Consider the following 19,531-nt stretch of genomic DNA (forward strand, 5'->3'; position numbering starts at 1 on the left):
TAAAAAAATCATAATTTGATACAGGTTATGTTCACTTTATAATTAAAATTATAGAGTTAGATGAAAATACAGCAAGATGTTGCTGAATGGAAAATATTTATCTTTTCGTACATTACGCATTATGGTGCTATGTAAAACCATAAATCTGTGAAGCAGCTCTCTCCAGCCAACTTGCCTCCTCCCCTGGTCCACAAGATGCAACCAGTTACCTCCTCTAAGCTGAGGCTTCTACACCCACCTCAGCCCTGACATTAGACAGTACTGCCACATCCTCTCCAGAGCTTTGCTGTGGTCTTCCAAAAGAAGACCCCTTGCCATGGAGATAAGCCAAGAAAAAGGAATTCAGAAAAGTTCTGTAATTTTTACAGCTCCTTCTGTAGCTGTCCTAGCACCTTCATGGGAAAAGCACAAACTTTTTGCACCATGTTCTCTGTGTCAGCACTAGACTCAGGCTCCCCAGACCACCTCAGGATAGCACTTCATCCATCTGGAAACTGTTCTCACCTCCCAGATCATTGCCATCCGCACTGCCAAGTGCAGGCCTTCACCAAACACCATCAGCAGTCACCATACACTAGCAGGGTAGGGCATATGGGACAGCCCTGTAGCATATGGAAGCTTTCCAGTAAGTAAAGTTTACTGGGAACATCAGTTTGCCTTGTTCAAACTCTCAATCCAGAGAGGATTTCCACAGGGCTGTGGCAGCAGTAGTAGCAGGCAACTTTAACCACCTCAGACAACCCAGATTGTTTCCATGTCTGGATAAGAGGCTCAGAAAAGCGTCATCGGAAGAAGGAGTTTTCATTCCTTCCGAACATCTACCCCATGGAAGTCACTGCAGCTGCTCTGGACTCAGAGTCAACCCTGAGACTGCTATCACAGAGCAAATTTCAGGTCTTGTTGAACACATTTTGGGTCTCACCTGGACACTATGGTGAGGAGCTGCTTAACCTTTCCAGGTTACATAGTAGGAGTTTTCCTTTACTTCTCATATTAAATTACCCTTATCCTGCTCTGCATCCTCAAACTGCAATATGTGCTTGCTAGAGAGGCTCTTTCTAAGCTTGTAAATCCATTTACAACCATTCACTCCAGGTCAGACATTTTCTGCTGGAGGGGCAGCACCTACAGAGAAGTGTCCTGTGTGAGTTGCCCCAAGACTGATAAGCAGGCCTTGCTATCAACAGCAAGATTGTCCCTGTTGTTCCTAAATCCTTCAATCTCTGTCAAACATGGTTTGGGTTAGGAGGTCTAAGAGAGTCGTGTACGTTCTCTCACCAGTTTTTTTAACTGTGGATTTTGATCAGGGTCAGACAGAAGCAGATATCAGCAATTCTGGTCACTTGAAACTTCAAAAATGAAAGAACTACAACTACTGAGAGAGGTAGGGTTGACTGTGTAGAGAATAAAGACTTTGTAAAGTATCTAAGGCAGTTAGACCAGAGTCATCTGAGACCAGTACATGTGTGAATGGGCATTTGACTTTAAAGGAACTAATGAGAAAATCCAAAGCTAGTTTAAAGCCAGGAAATATTGCAGAACTTGCAGTACTACAAAGGGTGCTTCTTAGAAATACACAATATATGGAAAATCCTCTACTCCAGGCAGTCCCTGCATTTAGTGCAGCGGACTAAACACATGCACAAAAAAATAAACATCAAGCTAAGGTGAGCGGACAAGACAGACAAAGTGTAAGTAGAAAAGACAATGCTGACATAGTAAATTCATTGCTCAAGGGCGAGTAAAATGTAAATAAGTTTAAAGAAATCAAAGACTCGTGGCACATACTCACTAGTGCGTTTAAGAGCTGCGTTCATCCTACTCGTGCTCAGTATCAGGGCTGAAACAATCGTGGTGCTGGGAGGCATGTTAAAGCATCTTTCAAATCTGATACAAATGCAGTGCATGTATATTGCAGTCTCAGCTTGTGGAGAGCTCAGAACTGAACCTGGAAGAGGAGGAATCCTGGTTGAGGTCAGATCCCATAGAAAATCTTCTCTGTTGGGTAGATCGCTGCAAAAAGACTTTCATTTTAAACAACAAGATGATGATAATATGGGATACAAAAAATCGAGATGTTGTGTTGGGGACAGTTAAGAGGCCAACATTTCAATTTTATTCATTATTTGAAAAAGACTTGAAACAAAATAATTTATGAAGTAATTGCAATGGTTTGATTTGATATTTTTAAAGGTCTTTTCCAAACTAAATGATTCAGTGATTCTATGATATAAAAATTCACAGAAAAGGAAAACTTTGGTGAGAGTTCGTTCCCTTACTTTTGTGGAATTCTCTGCCACATTCTAAGTCAAAAGTTACTGGTTTCCTGAACTGAATAACTAATTCATGATACTGGACAAAACCAATGTGTTGTTAGTGAAACTGTGTTTTTCATGGTCTGCTCTAGACTCAGAAGTAAAGATGAATTTCTGAGCAGGTTGTCTACAGCTCAACATCCCAGGATGAAATTCCAGTCAATTGCCCCTTCTGGGCTCTAAGTCAGAAAGTAAACCTGTCATATCCAAGGCTGAGTTATTTGCTGTCAACTGGATTATAGCACACAAAGGCTGTAATTGAAGGCTGCAAGAGGTTATAGATTGAACATAGTCAACAGCAGTAATTCCACTTAGTAAAAGTAGATATCATCCAAAATGAGAAAAGTTAAGCTCATATAAGGTGAAATTCTGACTCCATTGTGGCTTCCAGTTGCTGGGATTTTTGTCAGTGATTTTCAGAGTAATCAAAATTTCACTCGCTGCCCAGAGAGAGATGCTGCAAAGGGTGTGATGAAGTGAAAGTTAAAATAACTCTTAACCTGGGGCTTCCAAATACATTTTCTGAGCAGAGCCTGCTGTCTAACTCAGTGTTTTCATGATGTAGCAATGCAGACAGCACTTCAGGGGACCAAGGGGATAAAACTGTGCTAGTGGAGTACAGCTGGGATGTGCAACAAGAGCCACCCTGCTGTAAATGCTGAGGCTCCCATTGTTCAGCACCCTGTGGGACATGGGGAACTGGACTACGTAGGCACAGTAGTGTGCAGTTTGTGAGAAGCAGTTTCAGAAAGTTGTAACATCACTGAATACCAGTGGCAGTGCTGACACCTTCCACCCGAGGCCCTCCTTTGAAGGACAGGTAGAGATTACTGCAAGAGGGAGTGTAGAAGTGTCTGACAGTTGCACTAATTTTACTGGGAGCAGGAGGATTAAATTGTAATACAGAGTCTCATCATCTTTCTACCTTTCATACCAGTAAATATGAACCTTGATGTGCCTCTGGGAAGAAGGGTCTCCTGTGTGCTTTCCATATCCCTCCTGCTTTGGGTGTGCTGCACAGAGCAGCTCCTCTCGCTGAGTTACAAACCAGAACTGGTGGCTCTGCTTTTTTGCCACATACTTTCTGTTTGTCCATCATTAAGCACATCAAAGCCTCAGTGTCCCCATCAGAAAACAATGCTGTTAATAACATTAATCCACCTTTATTAAGAGCCTTTAGCTCTATGGAAGAGTACCAAATATCATTAAGACAAAGACGAGGATAATAAGGAAATGTGTTTTTTCCCTTGCTGACCTAGTTTCTAACCTCACTTTAAAATCTTCCCTCGATTTTAATTATGCTTAATCTAAAGCTAAGCTCACAAATCTAGCAAACTTAAGGGCTGCTTTTAAGTGAATTTTCTCGCCTGTCAGAGTTCCTCAAGCTTTCTGCACTACAGTCAGGAGTTTATTTCCAGCCCAGGCGCAGAGTTGGGGCATTTCTCTGCCAGCACGGTGACTGTCAGACTTGGGAGCTCAGGCACCACCTTGCTCCACTCAAGCCTGGGCACCAGAGCATTCTTCACAGAACAATTGCAGTCCTTTTCTCATCAGCCATAGCCAGAGGCAGCAATAAGGGTGAAGGATATCTATCATGAAAAGTCCAGTGTCAATGTGTTCCCCCAATTTATTTACTGACCTTCAATGCAACAGCCATACTCCTGACCCTCATGAGATGAAGCCTAAGGGGAAATGGCACTGAGCACCAATTCCATATCCTGTTGTTCTGTGGTCTAAATTAAGTGCTAATTAATTACCACTGGCATCTTTGGCATTGCCTGTCAAATTGGATTTAGGATATCATTTCGCTGTTTAAACAAATAGCCCTACATCTAAAGCTAAAATCCCAAGTGTCAGCATTTTCTTTACTTTTACATTTTTATTTTAAAATCCAGTGAGTATGTTCATGGATTTTGCAGGTAGAATTCGAATAAAAGAAACAGGAATTGATATTGTCAATTTTGATTAATAGTCCCTCATTAATAAACATCCTGTTATTCAGTTTCCACCTGCAGTTGCTGATGTTGCCTGGAATCAATTAACTCATATAATTTGATTTATTTTACAAAGACATTTTTGGATGTGCTGTGCTGATGATAAAGGTTCTATATTTACAATTCGTGATTTAAGCGAGATTGTTACTAACTGCTTTTTATTTTTAATGTTACAAGAAAATTTAGCTTTGGGCATTCTTGAACAAAAATATTTAAGCAATTTAAAAAGTTAAAGCTTTATTTATTTAAAACTATCTGTTGTCTTCTGAACCACACAGGCCACAAAAGCATACAAATCCAGGACTATGACAGGTTGGTCTTCACAATAAGCTAGTTGTTCTGGAGAAAAAATATACCAGAAATAGAATTAAAAATAAATTAAAAAAAAAATAAAAATCAAGCACAGCAGAAGTTACACCACCAGCCAAAAATACATTTAAGGCATTAAGGTGGTCTACCTCTGCCTGAACACATATTATTCTATGTAGTTTCACACTGCCTTTATCACTCTACTGTCCAAACACCTCAAAGAAGTGCATCAGCATCTGCCCAGCATCTGTCACAGGGGGTTTTGCTCTCTGAGGCTTGTGCTCCCAGTGCCCATGTGGCTTTTTAGCAGGGGTTGGCTCTTGTTTGGGCTGTATTTGCTGCTACAGGGCTGCTAAAGCAGGCAAAAATGAATGCCTTGTGCACAGAGCTGCAGCCAGAGGAGTCCAGGATGCTCCTTGAGGAAGTTCATGGCCTTCATCTGACTCCTACCAAGTGGCTGTGCCCAAACAGGCAAACTGCAGGCACAACAGCAACACAAACTAGCCAGTTCTGTCCTCTTAAGAGCACCAGTCAGAACCAGTTTGCATTCACACATGAAAAATTAAAACCCAAGCCAAACTGGGAGGACAGAATGCTGGCTGTCAGTAAATGGAAGAACGCAGCAGGTCACCCAGTTAGATCAATTTTCCAAAAGGGAGACCTGCCAGATTTTATGGGAAGACTTTGAATCCATGTCTTTGATATAATTTGGCTTGGGGGAGTGGGACCTGAGCCTTTGCCCACACCTGGGTGGAGCCACAATGTGGTGATGAGCTCCTGCCCTTGTTGTCCATGCACCAGTGTGCTCCTCCTGCCTTTGGAGCTTTTATGACTCAGGAGATGTCAAGAAAAACAAACAATGCCAAGGCTGAAGTGCAGATAAACTGTTACCCCTCTCAGAGCTCCTCAGTGGAGCAGAGCACCTCCCCTTGTAGAGAAGAACAAGCAGGACTTCTAAGCACTTTCCTGAACGAAGCCCCTGTAGAGGCTGCAGTATCTTTAGATATCAGAATGTGTTTTTACATGCTGTCTTCAGCCACCCAGGAGATAAAGTCTTTCTCCACTAGACAGACACTCTGTGAGGTGACGTGTGTGCAAAGTCAAGAGCCCACATGCTCTTCTGCGGGGTCTTCCTATGGGGAGCAAAGTTCACCCATTGCTGAGCAGATTTTATTTTTAACTTCTCTCGTATTTAACCAGGCTAAGCCAGAGTAAATGCCTTTCTTCAGCTTTTCACAGCCTATTCAGCCAACTGTGAAGCAATGTTCGGAGTTAGTTTAGTTATTATTTTCATTTAGGGCCAGGCTCCAAGGCAGTTCATCCAGGGAAGGGCTCGTGCTGTGAGATATGCGGGGGATCCCCTGAGGAAGCCCATTCTCCACCGGGTCCCTGTCAGCTGTCCAGGTGCTATATATAGCCACCCAATGGTCACATTTAAAGGCTAGTCTGTGGAGGAAGACAGCATCAAGTGCTCGTTCTTGTATCCCAGAGCGACTGAAGAGAAGGGATTTTTCCCAAAGAGCTGTAACACAAACCCACAGCTGCAGAGCACAGGAAGCCTATGGAGTTTCTGTAGGCCAGGAGCCATTGAGGCTATTTTCAGCAAAAGCAAGCTCTTAAGTATGTCTGAACTATTTCTGACCCCTCTTGTAACATATCATACGCCATGACCTGGTTTCTCTATTACCAGCCTAGCTATTGTTTCAAATTCTACCTACGGAACAAACAGGGATTTAAAATACCTTCATGTTTTACACAGCCAGATAGACACAAGCAGCTTAAAACTGTATTAGTGCTCTGTGACCCCCAAATTGTGCTTATTTGTTGCAGAGGAAACCACATGGCCCATTTGGAAAAGGAGAGGCATTGTAGTGTTTTGGAGCTCCTCTATAAGCAGAAGCCTCAGGTCACAGTACCATACTCACCAAACTCCCTGTTCCCATCACAGGGTACAGATCTCACAAGCTGAGGACTCCACTGATGATGTTTGCATTTGCTTGGCTTCCTCAGCTGGTGAATACCACTGTAATGCACCTGAGAAATCACCCATAAAGCCAGGACATAGATAATAATGAGGTTTAGTCAGCATTCATGAAATACCATGAATCTGAATTTAATGCTAAATTTTAAATTTATCTATGTAGCAGTGCAAGGAATTGAACTGTTTACACAAATAGAGTTTGTGGCATCAGGGGCTCCCTTACCACCAGTTACCTCCATAAGTTTCTCAGTTAATGCACAGTAATGCACAGGCCCTGCACTCTTCCTCCACAATGGGGGTATTTTGGTTTCTCTCCTAAGCTGGTGTATCTAGCTGGATATGGATACCTCTGCAAGGTTTTGATCTGTTATAGGACCTCTGGTTTTGTTTATGCTTTAAGGGGATTCTCAAAGCTGCAGTTCACTTGACTCTTTAGTATCAAAATCCACTCAAGTTCTTCCCAAAAAGCAATGACTACAGCTGAACTGAAATAAACTGACGACAGAAAATTACGTTGCTGGGATATGTTGTATATCAGGAAAGTGTGTAATAGGCCTTAAATGAAAAGGAAATATGTTGAGAAAAAACCTGATAGTTTAGGTTATCTGTGCATCATGTTGTAGCTGTGGTTCCTTCCTAACACTGAAAAACCCATCTGCAAAAGCCCTGCGAAAATGTGCTTATACACACACAGACATTATCACTTCCTAGGACAGTACGTTTTATTACCAGGTTATTTTCCAGTACATTTGGCACAGTTAAGGTAAGTATATTAACTTTACTTCCAAATAAAGAAAACAAAGTTGTACTGAATGTCTCAGCCACTGTCAATGAGTTAAGAACTGACAGGAGGTCCAAGTAATCAACCCTGTCTACAGCACTGAGCTTTCCCCTGGGACACCTCCTCTGATCACACAATGTATCTGACTGGCATGGATGTAGAATTGCTTTCAATAAAGATTTTATTTCAAGGTTGGATGATTCCTTCCCAAATGTCTTGTCACTAAAGCAAAGTATGTAATACCTGTTATTTTTTAACTCCTGTGAACAAGCATTTGGGAAGGAGAGGAGCATAAAATGTTGAGCTGGAAGCTGTTCATCATAAGAGACAAATTTTAACACGTTCAAATTGATTGGGAGCTCTGCAATACCAAAAGTCAGAAAGCTGCTGCATAAAACCTGGCCTGTACCAGTGCAGTGAAGAGGCCTGTTAACAGAATTATTGTTGGGGAGAGCTGAAGGCAGCTGAGCCCTTCCCAGGGCCAAGTCCTTAAGCTACAACATTACATTTGCATATGCCTGAGTATAGATAGGAGAGAGACATTGGCAAATTTGAGGATAACTATTGGCAAAGTGAATCGATGGGATGCACACACTTTGACCTATTAAGGCAGTGCACAGGAAGTTACATCTCAAATCAGTCCCGTCATCCATGGGGATGAGCAGCTCTGGCTATGACAGTGCTCACCAGCACAGTTCAGCAAAGGTGGAAAACCCACCCAAATGGACTGTCATGGAATACCCCCTTCAGAGAGGAGCTGACTGCTAATTCTATATGGTTAGTTCCTATACCAAGAGGAGAGATGCCACAAATACAGCATTTTTAATCCTTTTGGGGGAGTTTTCTTTATTTCTATCAATCTTCAATCTCTTTTGGACCCCGTGTAGGTCTTCGTTTCTGTCTCTAGTGGCAGAGACTTCCCTAATGAACACAAATATTGTGCATTACTGGAGAAGAGGATTCTGATAAGATCAAAAGCTATTTTTATCCCTTGGTCTTACAGTGAATTCAGGGGATGGCATTTCCCACACCTGCCATTCTGGCCCATAACCTCATACCAAGTTACACCTTCTTACTCTTCTCACCACCTCATTTTGTAATGTGTTGTCCTTTAGTCATAGTCTGTATTACCAGTTCATGGAAGAGTAGCAGGATTGTCCTATTGAAAAGTTACCCTTAAATATAATTTAAAACAGTGAAAGAATATCAGGCAGGGCAAAAACCAGTTCTCCTAAGGGTAGAAATGCCCCTGACATTGAGCAAAATTAAATACTCCTAGGCTGGAAAAGGATAAGAAAGCAAAAGTGAGCAGTTCTCAAAGCAGCTGGCTCTACCCTCCAACGCTGTCCAGCCTACAGTGAGACAGTGTCCTTTCCAATGGGGATTTCCTCCCCTAGTACACTGAATTCTCCAACTTTTTATCTGCAGTAGGAATATTAAGATGTTGAGGAGTCCGAGTCACTGTAGAAACTCTTTCTCCTCCTCAGCAGTTACTGTGAAGTAAAAATGGATGAAGAACATTTCCTAACACCTACTGTGTTTAGAGCAGTAATCCAGTGTATTTTCCAAATGTCAAAATTAATAATGATTTTATTTAGGGAGTTTGAAAAGTGTAGGTTTAATGGAACTAGAGAGCCAGCTCACCATACAATGACCCTCTTAGCTGTAGACTTGCCCTGCTCTCTGTCACACGTTTTTCAGCTTGCAGTTGCCTTGGCAACAGCCAAAGCATAAATTCCAAGTATTTTTCCTTATATATCTGCCATTGACACTACAGCCCTCCTATCAGACACTTCTGCTGTTTTAATACATCATTAATTTCATTACTATTAATAATGAGAACTGTATTTTCTGCGTATCCCCTGACTTGTGATCTTTAAGGACTGAAGACATTCCTGAAGCTCAGTTATTTTGGAGAAAAAAAAAAAAAAATCTTGTGCAGCATAGCACCCAACAGTTTCTTGATATGGTTCCAACATCTGTGGCACTGGATTATAGATTGTTTCTAAAATAACCTTAAATTGATGGAACATTGCTCCTCTCATTTGGGCTTGACAAAAAGTACCTCTGGCATTTCCTTTCACTCTTTATGTTGAAAATGGTGTATCACTCTTTCTGCTCCTTTCCTTGCCAAAAAAAGAATTCTTGCCCATTTTTTCAGGATTTTGTCTTTTAACAACTCAGTTTTATTTAGTAGCTATAGCAATAGCATTAAGTGTGCATATTTGATTGTGATTTGCTTTGACTTCTTCTTTTGTGGACAGATGATAAAAATATCAATTATAATTTCTTTGGTAAATATTTTTAATCCAAAAAGACATAAAGTCCAAAACTTATAATTATTCTATTCAGGGTGGATTGAATTCCTTCCTTCTACCTCTCCAGTAGCTGTGTTTTACTGCATATTATGTAACTATTCAGACTTTCCATGCTTCCAAGTTTGCTTGATTTATGTTTTGTTGTTATTATGGTGAAAACAAGTGAAACTGCATGAATATATCAAGGATTTTCAAGATATATTCTCGATACAATACTGCTGATTCTAGCATTAAGCTCAAGGCCCCCAAATTTACACAAATGTTCTTAGTGCCACGTTGCACATCGATGAACCCCAGTCAGTTCCTCTCCATCCCCAACACACACCACGCACATCCTCCATTGCCTCCTGCCTTACCCCCACCTCCTGATTGTTCTCATGCCTGGACCTTGCCAGGATGTCATGAGAAGGATGGAATCTCCAGGATAAACTAGGGAAATTGTTCTCCTTCAGAAAGACAGCAAGCAAGGGCAGAGTGGTTGGCCACGCATCTTCCATTTTCAGTGTCTACATCAAGAACAAGGGATTTCAACATCTTGCTCTACATTTTACAGAGAAAGGAAAGCAGTCCCCCCCCATCCCTTCAGTAAACTGAGCTCTGTTGCCACATTTCTTCACCCTGATTCTGCTCATCCGTGGTCCATTACCTCCTTCTCCCTGCAAGGGGCTTCTCCTCCAGCTCCATCAATGCTGCCCATTATCAACACCCTCTTATTGCAAAGCCATGGCTGATGCTGCTAAATTGATCATCTCTAACATTACCCAGGACAAAGCTGCTGAATTTCCTCCCCAGTGAACACGCACCTCTACTCCTGCTGACGTCATCTGCAAATACTTTATGAAGTTTCCAACTTTTACCACATAACAAGCTCAACAGAAATCAAGTCACTCTCCTGGAGAGGTCCCAAGCTTGCTGCACATGCCTCTGCAGAAGTGGCATTAAGCAAAACAATCTCGTCACCTCTGTAACATTTTTAATTGTGATAAAGATGTGTGACATCCATCAGAAGCCCACACAGTCACTTGTCAACAAAATTGCTACTAACTTTTGAGACTTTCTGAACTCCTAAGAGAAGAGATAATATATTACTATTACCACAGAGGAAAGATAATTAATTTTTTAAAAATTTAATGAAGATGCTATATTTTAAGAAACTAATAGTTAAGCCAATCTGATTAGTGCCATATGGAGAGTGTTTTGTGCAATGGACACCACGGTTACTAGCATGAGGCGGAACGAAGTAATTCTTCCTATTTATATATGGGGAAAAAACCACGAGTGTTGATGCTCCAGGAATGTGGTAAATGACATGATTGGCACAAATCCACAAGAGATGCTTTTTGCTGTGTGACCCACCCACTAACATGAAAGAAACACTTTTTTAAGTGCCTGAAGCCATTAGGTCTCACAAAGTTTCTTTCCCTTATAGTGTGGCTTGTTGTAAATTCAGCAACAGGTATGGGAAAACAGAGACAGCTCTGATGGCTTTTAAATTGCTGTCTGGATTTTAAAAAGGTAAATGAGTGACAATGGCAGAGGAGTGGGAAAAGCAGAACTTGGCTTCAACAATCCACTTGGAATGCTTAAGTTAAAACTAGCAGGTTAAGGAAGCATCCATAAATTCAAACATCTACATAATAAAGTTGCATTTTGTTTGTATTCCTTGGTAGAGCTCTGCAATTTATTTATAAAATATGTGTCTCCATTTACTCGTCTTTGCAACCCTAGGATACATAATATATTCTGGAGGGTTGAGGGAAATGGATTTCTACTTAGTCTGTACTCACCACCGCAGAGATTTATGCCAAACTTCCTACCTAAACTCCATCCATTAAACCTGTACTGTTCTTAGACCTGACTTCCCTATCCTTAATGCCCTTTCCACAGGAATATTAAGTCTTAATACAGACACAAGATCAACTTTTAATAATAATAGCCCTTCTCTTGTAATTTTGTGGGTAATAAAGATATCAAAGGTTATAATCCTTACCATTATTTTCTAAGTCATCTCATTAAGGTATGTGGTCTCTGTGTCTTTCAAGAAACTTTGTGTCAGGAAAAGGCGTGCAAAATTCTTTAGTTACATAAATTTCACAATCCATTGCAGACCATACTCACTTTATTGGATTTAAATTAGCAGAAGGAATGTGTTTCATATGAGCTCTATATTAAGGGGCTTTTTTTGGTTTTCGCAACTCTTTCAGTGCTGGTGACCATGTTAAGGGAAGCAGGGAATCTTTTCCCTGGCACTACAAAAACCCTCCTTCCCTTGTTTGTGACATTGGCAGAAATTTCTCTTGCCTCCCTGTTTTCTTTCTTTTTGATAAGTTAACCAAACAAACACCCCGACCAGGAGAAACAGTTAAAAAGTGCTTCAAGAGCAAGAGTGACTGCTCTGACACCCTTCTTTTTTAACCAGTTCTTCCCTTTTGTCAACAGGATAGCAGCCAAAGAATCCGTGAATCTTATGTCAACACAAAGCTTAGGAATTGTGTTTGGACCAACACTCCTTAGACCTGAAAAGGAGACAGGGAACATGGCAGTCCACATGCTGTACCAAAATCAGATAGTTGAACTTATGCTGAGTGAGTACAGCAAGATCTTCGGCTCGGAGGAAGACTGACAGACAGGGCCTGTTATTGAAAACGTTCACATCTGTCTTGATGTCTAATATTTTTACATTTCTGTAAACATATTTCTGAAATATTTCTTTTTCTTTCAAGTGACAGATGCCTCATTTTGTGCAAACTTAATGATGATTTTGTGTCTAATTTTCAAACATTGGAATAAAAAATATTGTCAACATTTGCCTATATGTATTCTGCATTAACCCTTTGAGAGTTTCATTATGCTAGCACTCCAAGTGTCACTTTTTCTGCAAGCTGAGCATACAGCATATGGCCCTAGACCATAGAAAATGCTGTTTACCAACATATGCAATGGCACAGAAAGACAGATAATAATTGAGGACGTTTGTGGAAAACGGATTAAAATATGTAGATTTAAAGCAATGAATTAAAGCAGCGATACGAGATCATTCATAGCTAATCTGAGTATAATTTACCTTTCTCCTTGATATACATTGAAAATTAAAGACATGATGAACAATCAATTTGTCTACCCCAAGAGCTGAAAAAACAAAAATTGCATTTAATGCTTTTAAACAAATAAAATAAACAAACACAAACAAAATGAGAATGTCACTATTTGCATAACAGTGCCTAAAAGAAATTAAAAATGGAATTGGAACTTTGGCATTTTTACTTAAACGCAGTACATGAAATGAAGACATTGCATGACTGCTCATTTTAATGTAACATCCATTTTGATTCTTCATCACACTGTACATCTGCCCGCTTTCCCCAGCTATCTCATGTTCTGTAGCATTTGTATTGTGCTCCTGAGGATGCTTTATTGGTGAACTACATTAAATTCATCTAGAAAGAACTTTAAAAAAAAGCCTTTTCATATGCCCTTAGGATTACTTGGCTAGACTTGAATCAATTTATGCATTTGATGGTTAGTTTCAGTTGTCATGGATAAACAAAAGGGTAACTGTCTAGAATATATCAAATATTGTTTCATTTTGAAATGTATGTTTCCAGCTATACACATCTCCTACCCTGTTTTGTAAAAGTATTCTGCTGATAAAATGTAGACTTATGTTTGACAGCTTTTTAATCAAGTTCAAAGAGAATAAATAAAACTAATCCAGTGTGGTAAAGAGTCTGTCTGGTTATCGATTTGTTCATAAAATGAAAAATAAACCATGTACATAAGATGTGTGAAACACAGATCCAGAAGCAAATATTTAAAGCAATTAAAGACCCCAAAACATAGGATTAATGCATAGGTTTGCTGTGCATTAGAGATATGCCTTCAGTATCACCTCAGCAGATCATGGATTGCTTCAGTTTTTACTCAGCATTGTTGTGCAAAATTCCACGTTGTTCAGGAAAGGTCACTCCTTGGAGCGGTCATTTATGGGAACAAATATATAATGAGGCCTGATCGTTAACTAAGACCAGGCTCTTTCATCAGGTACTAACATAGTCAGAAAATAACACCAAGAAGACACAAAAACTGGCCCTGAGATGTTTTTTCTGACTTCACACGTCTGAAAAATCAAGCAAAACAGAGAGGTAGTGACCAGTAATTTAAATGAAAAACACAAAAACAAATAAAACCCCCCTTGTACCACAAAGATTCAGTGCAACCACTTCTGAACAAAACTATAATGTACTGGAGAACCCAAATTCACTTTATGTTCAGGAAAATATTTTTCATGTTAATGTCAAGCCATGAGTACTTAAACAGTGATGCTTTTCAGCATAATCGTCTGTAGACTCTTTTAATAGCAACAAACCAGGCGCTGTTTATAGCCTGTGGAAATGACTGGAAGAAAGATAGTCAGAAGTTCAGTCTATTCCTTAATAAAGACCATTCACATTATGGCCCCACGGGTGCTCACAATCATGCTATTGAAGTAATTTCTGCTATTACTGGAAATGAAAAGTTCACTTGTTACTTGGAGCCTGTTGCACTCAGAAGAAAAGATTCTTAATTAATTAATTAATCTTCTTTCAGGCTTTCTTCAGAGCATGGAGACTCCTCTTGTCTTGTTTTTATAAGACAAGGCTTATGAAATGCACCGTATCTCTCTTAAGATCAACTGGTTTGGGGGGAAAAAAAATCAAGGAAACTTTTGGACACATGAGCCTTTCTTTGGGTTTGAAGGGTTCCTTACATGAACGCTGTACAAAAGTGCTACTGCTCTGTTAAACACTGTTAAATTGCAGCCTGGACATGGGCAGACAATTTGGGGGGGGACACAAGTGGCTCTCAGCAGAGGAGCATATAAATCCAGGGCCTAGAGCAGATGCCTTTCCTTTCTCATCCCAAAAACACAAAGGAATGACCATGCCTTGCTACCAAGCTGCTTCCTTCCCCAAGAGACCAATTCTTCCTGTCTCCCTTAATACATACATTAATTTAATGGGAAAAATTACTGACTCAACCATTAGTCAAAGAGCCAGCCCTTCAGCCCCTGCCATCAGCAGAAACCAGAAGGATAAAAGAGGGTAAGAGCAGAAACAAAATAAAAATAAAAATAAGTGTTCAAGCCTTAACTACAGAAGGGTTTCTTTCTCCTCCTGCTCAGGTAGTTTGTTAACCTAGCTCACAGCCCAGGACACTGTTGCTGGATTTATAAATCCCAGAAGTGTCCAAGTTTTGCAATTCACCGAGCCTGTATCACCACACATTTCTCCTCCCCTTGTTATTTATTAGAATATTCACTATCACTTGGTAGGAGTTTTTCCCAGACTTTGCTAATTTTTTAGCAAGTCAAAATTAGACTTGCAGAAGACCTTTCTTTTTCAGGAGCCAGCATCAGTTTGAGAAGGGCCACAGATATTTTCAGCAGGGAGCTATTAATGGTAAATTATCAGAAAAATGAAGGCTGAGAATGCAGAAGAGACAAATATGTCCAAGGATCACTGTTTATCTGCATCTCTTCCCTATGAAGAGCATCTTCTACTCAAACTTGTGTGAGAAGCATGAGCACAAAACTGGGATTGATTTAGTAAAAGGAGATGTCAGAAAGAAATCTGTAATGGAACTAAAAGAGGGCATTTCCAGCCACAAAGTTTTATCATTAAAATAAAGATAAAACACCAATGTATTGAATTGCAAGCTTTGTTGAGAAATATTGCCAGCTTTTAACTCAAGAAATTCCGCTGCAAAGTAGGATTTCTGGACAAATGATGAGACATGCTGACTTGCTGAGCTACCGCTAAAAGAGGAGACATAAACTCCCCTGGACAAATATTTATTCCTCTTTTTACATATAGATATATATTTTTTACGAGCAGCATACATTTTAACAGTTCTTTAATTCTCTGCCAGAACAGTGCAGGTAACAGCCTTTTTTTGCAAGCACCCCATGCTGCAACAGAGCCTTAGGCTCCCATTCAGCCCAAAGCACTCAAGAAGTTCAGCTAATCAATTTCCACATAGGATATAGACCATGGATAGAGTTGGGAAGAAAGCTGAGGAGTAAGTTGGGCCCACAATCACCACTGTAATCAGGCAGTGTATAGATTTTACATGGCTAATTCTCAGAAGAGGCTGACAGAAGAGCCTCAGGGAATGCACATATTATCACGGCACAGCAGGTTCCCCTGCACGGCATTCCTGCATCAGAAAGGAAACATGGAACACAGGGAAGCTGAGCATAATCAGAGGCACGGGTCTCAATCACACGTCCTGGGTTTTGTAGGATGCATAAATGGAGCCCAGGGCTATTGTTGTTTTGCAGAACATAGGAGCCTTTCCTAGCACCCACTTTGGATTAGAAAAAAAAACAACCTTTCCCTACAGACCAAGGGGCAAACAAGTGGCCTCCACCTGACAAGAAGTGGAGGTCAGACCATACCCAAACCCTTCTCTTCAAGAAATTATTCAAGATGCTACTAAAGCAACAACCTCATCCTTGTGCCAATTCACCACGAGTGATCACAGCAAATGAATGTCCTTTTCCATCACTTACATCCTCCATGACACTTTCACAGTCCACAACCTCCTACTTCCAAACAGAGCTGAAACATTGTGAGAATTGACGCCCGTTTTTCCTTAGAGAGCTTTGTTGCAAAGATTTGGTTGCACATTGGGTAGAGAACATGAGCCCTTGCTTCAGTTTTTCACACAAAACATATATTGATGTTTAAAATAAAAATGCATTCAAGACTCAAGACACGACAGTTGGGGATGCAATGCCACTGCACATCAGTGTGTGATAAACTGAGGCACAGAGCCACTCATGTTAAAAGAGAACTTTCTATTTTAGTGCTCATTTTATTCAGACCCTTCTTTTTTTCTTGCATTTTTTAAATAGAATCTTCTTTCTCTATTCTTTGAATAGAACCCTTCTAAGGGTTTGGGTTGGAAAGGACCCTAAAACTCATCTCATTCCAACCCCCTGCCATGGGACACCTTCCACTATCCTGGGTTGCTCCATGCCACATCCACCCTGGCCTTGAACACTTCCAGGGATGTGGAGTCCACAACCACTCTGGGCAAACTGTGCCAGGACCTCACCACTCTCAGAGAAACTTTATATTCTATACCCTGAATTCACCTGTAATAATCAGGTATTCAGGATTTTGCAGGTACCCAGCCCTGCAACCCAAGGGCAGGGTAACCTCAGGGGAAACAGAAAGAAATTTGTCTTCCAAACTCTTTACCATGGTGAAGTTTTTTGACTTTCTACAATTTGCTCTTAAACCCTCAGAAATACTTCAGAGGTGCTGGGAACCCACCATCTCCCAGAAAAGCTGCCTGTCCACACCTCTAAAATACCTGGGGTGACCCCTTACACCTTCAGTAGAAGTCTTTGTTTAACAAGTATAATAGAGACCATAAAACACTGCAAGTTCAGAATGAGGGCCAATTAGTTACCCACAAAACACCACCATTTTAGAGCACATTTCAGTTAATAAAATGCAGACTCAAATTCCACATGGTTCTTCTCTCCTCTGCCGTTGCCCAAATGCAAGTTCTGTGCTCAGCTCTTATCCATTAGTTTTTTGGCTGCATGTCTGGTGGGCAAAGGAACGAGTGTCTCCCCACCAATGATTTCTATATTGTCTCAAAGCTCAGAAGCTTTCAAAGAAGCAGCTCAGAAGCTTTTTGAACATTTTTTGGTTGCAGTTTTGGGTAGGTGGTGGTGTGGCCTCTGCTCTGGAAAATTAAAGTGACCATATTGAAAGTGGTTTGACCAGTCCATTGCTCAGGCTCCAGCCTACCCATTGCGGTAAAAAAGGTACAAAAAGTCCAGTTTTATGTCCAGCTTTCCCACAAGGGATGTTTCTTTGCAGCCCCAGGCAGCAAATGGTTTTATATAAATGGCTGAACACCCTGTATACACTTCTATCTTTATGTAGCTCCTGTCACTTATTATCCATTTTTAATCCTGCTAGGCTCTTTGTCTTAATGGTATCTGATGAATTTCCCAGGTTAATTATGTACCATGTAAGAAAATATTTTACTTGTATCACTTTTAAATTCATTAGCTTTTAGTACCATTGTATAGCACTCTGCTTGCTCTTGATTTATGGGAAAGGCTAAATAGGATCATCTGACTGACCTCTCCCGGCAATTCACTCTCCTATATACCACTAACACATCACCTCTCATTTGTCTCTTAATCAATTTAACCTTCCCTCAAATGGAAGATCTGCCACACCTCTTATAACTTGCTCTTTCACTGGATGCTCTGTGTATCTATTCTGCCTTTTAGAACAAAGCTCCAAGTATCCAAGGGGGAAGGATTCTTAATATTTTCATTATTGAACTCTTTACAGCTCTTAAAAGAATCAAGCAGCTTGTTTGCATCTGATTTCTCCTCTGCACTGAAGAACTGAACTGTCCTTAGTGCATGGACCAGGTTCACGAGGGAATTTGGGGAATTAAATGCTATTTTTGTCTATACAGAGAACATGCCAGTGCTGCTGGGTTCTCCCTTGTGGCTACTTCACCTTGCAGCTCTCTAAATTTCCGTCAGCAGCTTCCCAGAACCCACATAACCCTGGTTATCTGGTACCTGCCTGAACCACTCTTATCTTAGTTCCTGGGCCCCTTGGAGTCTTTAGCCCCAGGACACCAGCAGGGACTGCTTCTGCCCTTTGTTATTGCAAATTTAAAATGTCCATTCAGGGACATGGACTTGGAATGTGCTACAAGGTGGACCAGGGTCCTGTACAGTGAATCAGCTCCCTCAGCACAGCTGCAGTGTGAGGCTGCATCCTCACACACTGATGGAGAAGCACATGGGTGATGCTGTTCAGACTCTTGTTTTCCAGTGGAGACCCACATTTTCACATAATCACAGATTCCACACACCCCCAGGCCACCCAGTGCTGCAGGAACGTAGAGCTGATGATCACCTTGCTCCATAAAGACACTGAGTTCAGAAAAAGCGACACAACAGCATCAGTTACTCCAGATTTATGGAGTGCTGTTGGTTGGAAAACAAATCAAATTCCCTCTTGTGTTTGTGATGTGCTTCACCTGAAACGTGAGAACTGAAAACTAAGGCAACTACCTTAAACAAACACGCCCTAAGAAGCAAAATGCAAGCACCTTCCTGAGACCTCTAGTACTATTCTTTTCCACATCTTGTCTCTTTGAAGTACACACAGCCAAAAACACTGGCACTGCTTTCCCTCTGATGCTGCAGTTTTTGAGAGTATTATGCATATTGCAGATGCGGTTTTCTTGCACTAGATTGAAAAAAAGAAATAATCTTATTAAAAATGTAAAAGGATTTCAGGGTTCTGTGCATACTCAGAGAAAAGAGAGATGTCAACAATAAATATGCCATCTGAAAAATGCGGAAGGACCTCTGTCCCATGGGCATAATAGATGTTTTATTAATAACTAGCTTTTATATATTTTTCTCATTTCCCAAAACAAAGGGAGGAGGGGGGAAAAATTAAAAAAAAAAAAAAAAAAAAGGAATGGGTTTGAAAATCAAAACATTTCCTTGACTGGACAATTCAACATCCTCCCTGAAACACAAGAGGATGAATTGAGACCTGGTGCATTTTCTGGGTCTGTTTTTTCCTGTCCTGGCTGTACTTCTGACATCAGGAAACTGATGGCACGGGGACAAAGCCCCCCTGGTTCCCCAGAGTTTGTCATGGGGTATATTAGCTCCAGCTAGATTAAAAAGGTGCATCTTTTAAGTGGCTTAGGCAGACTCAGCCCAAGCACAGATGGAAAAGATGTTACTCATTGTCTGAGATTGCTGGACATGGTGTAAGAAAGAATGA

General features: G+C 40.7%; 1 protein-coding gene across 1 annotated transcript in view; it reads left to right on the forward strand.

The window, feature by feature from the left end:
• Window positions 1-13,412, forward strand: part of ARHGAP15 (Rho GTPase activating protein 15) — a 321,555-nt gene extending 308,143 nt beyond the window's left edge. The window contains exon 14 of the mRNA XM_069021284.1: window positions 12,138-13,412. Coding sequence (XP_068877385.1) covers window positions 12,138-12,321 — 184 coding nt within the window. The 3' untranslated portion in view covers window positions 12,322-13,412. The remainder of the gene's footprint in view (window positions 1-12,137) is intronic.
• The last annotated feature ends 6,119 nt before the right edge of the window (window positions 13,413-19,531 follow it).

This window comes from Aphelocoma coerulescens, chromosome 7 (genome assembly GCF_041296385.1).
Source record: "Aphelocoma coerulescens isolate FSJ_1873_10779 chromosome 7, UR_Acoe_1.0, whole genome shotgun sequence".
NCBI lineage: Eukaryota > Metazoa > Chordata > Aves > Passeriformes > Corvidae > Aphelocoma > Aphelocoma coerulescens.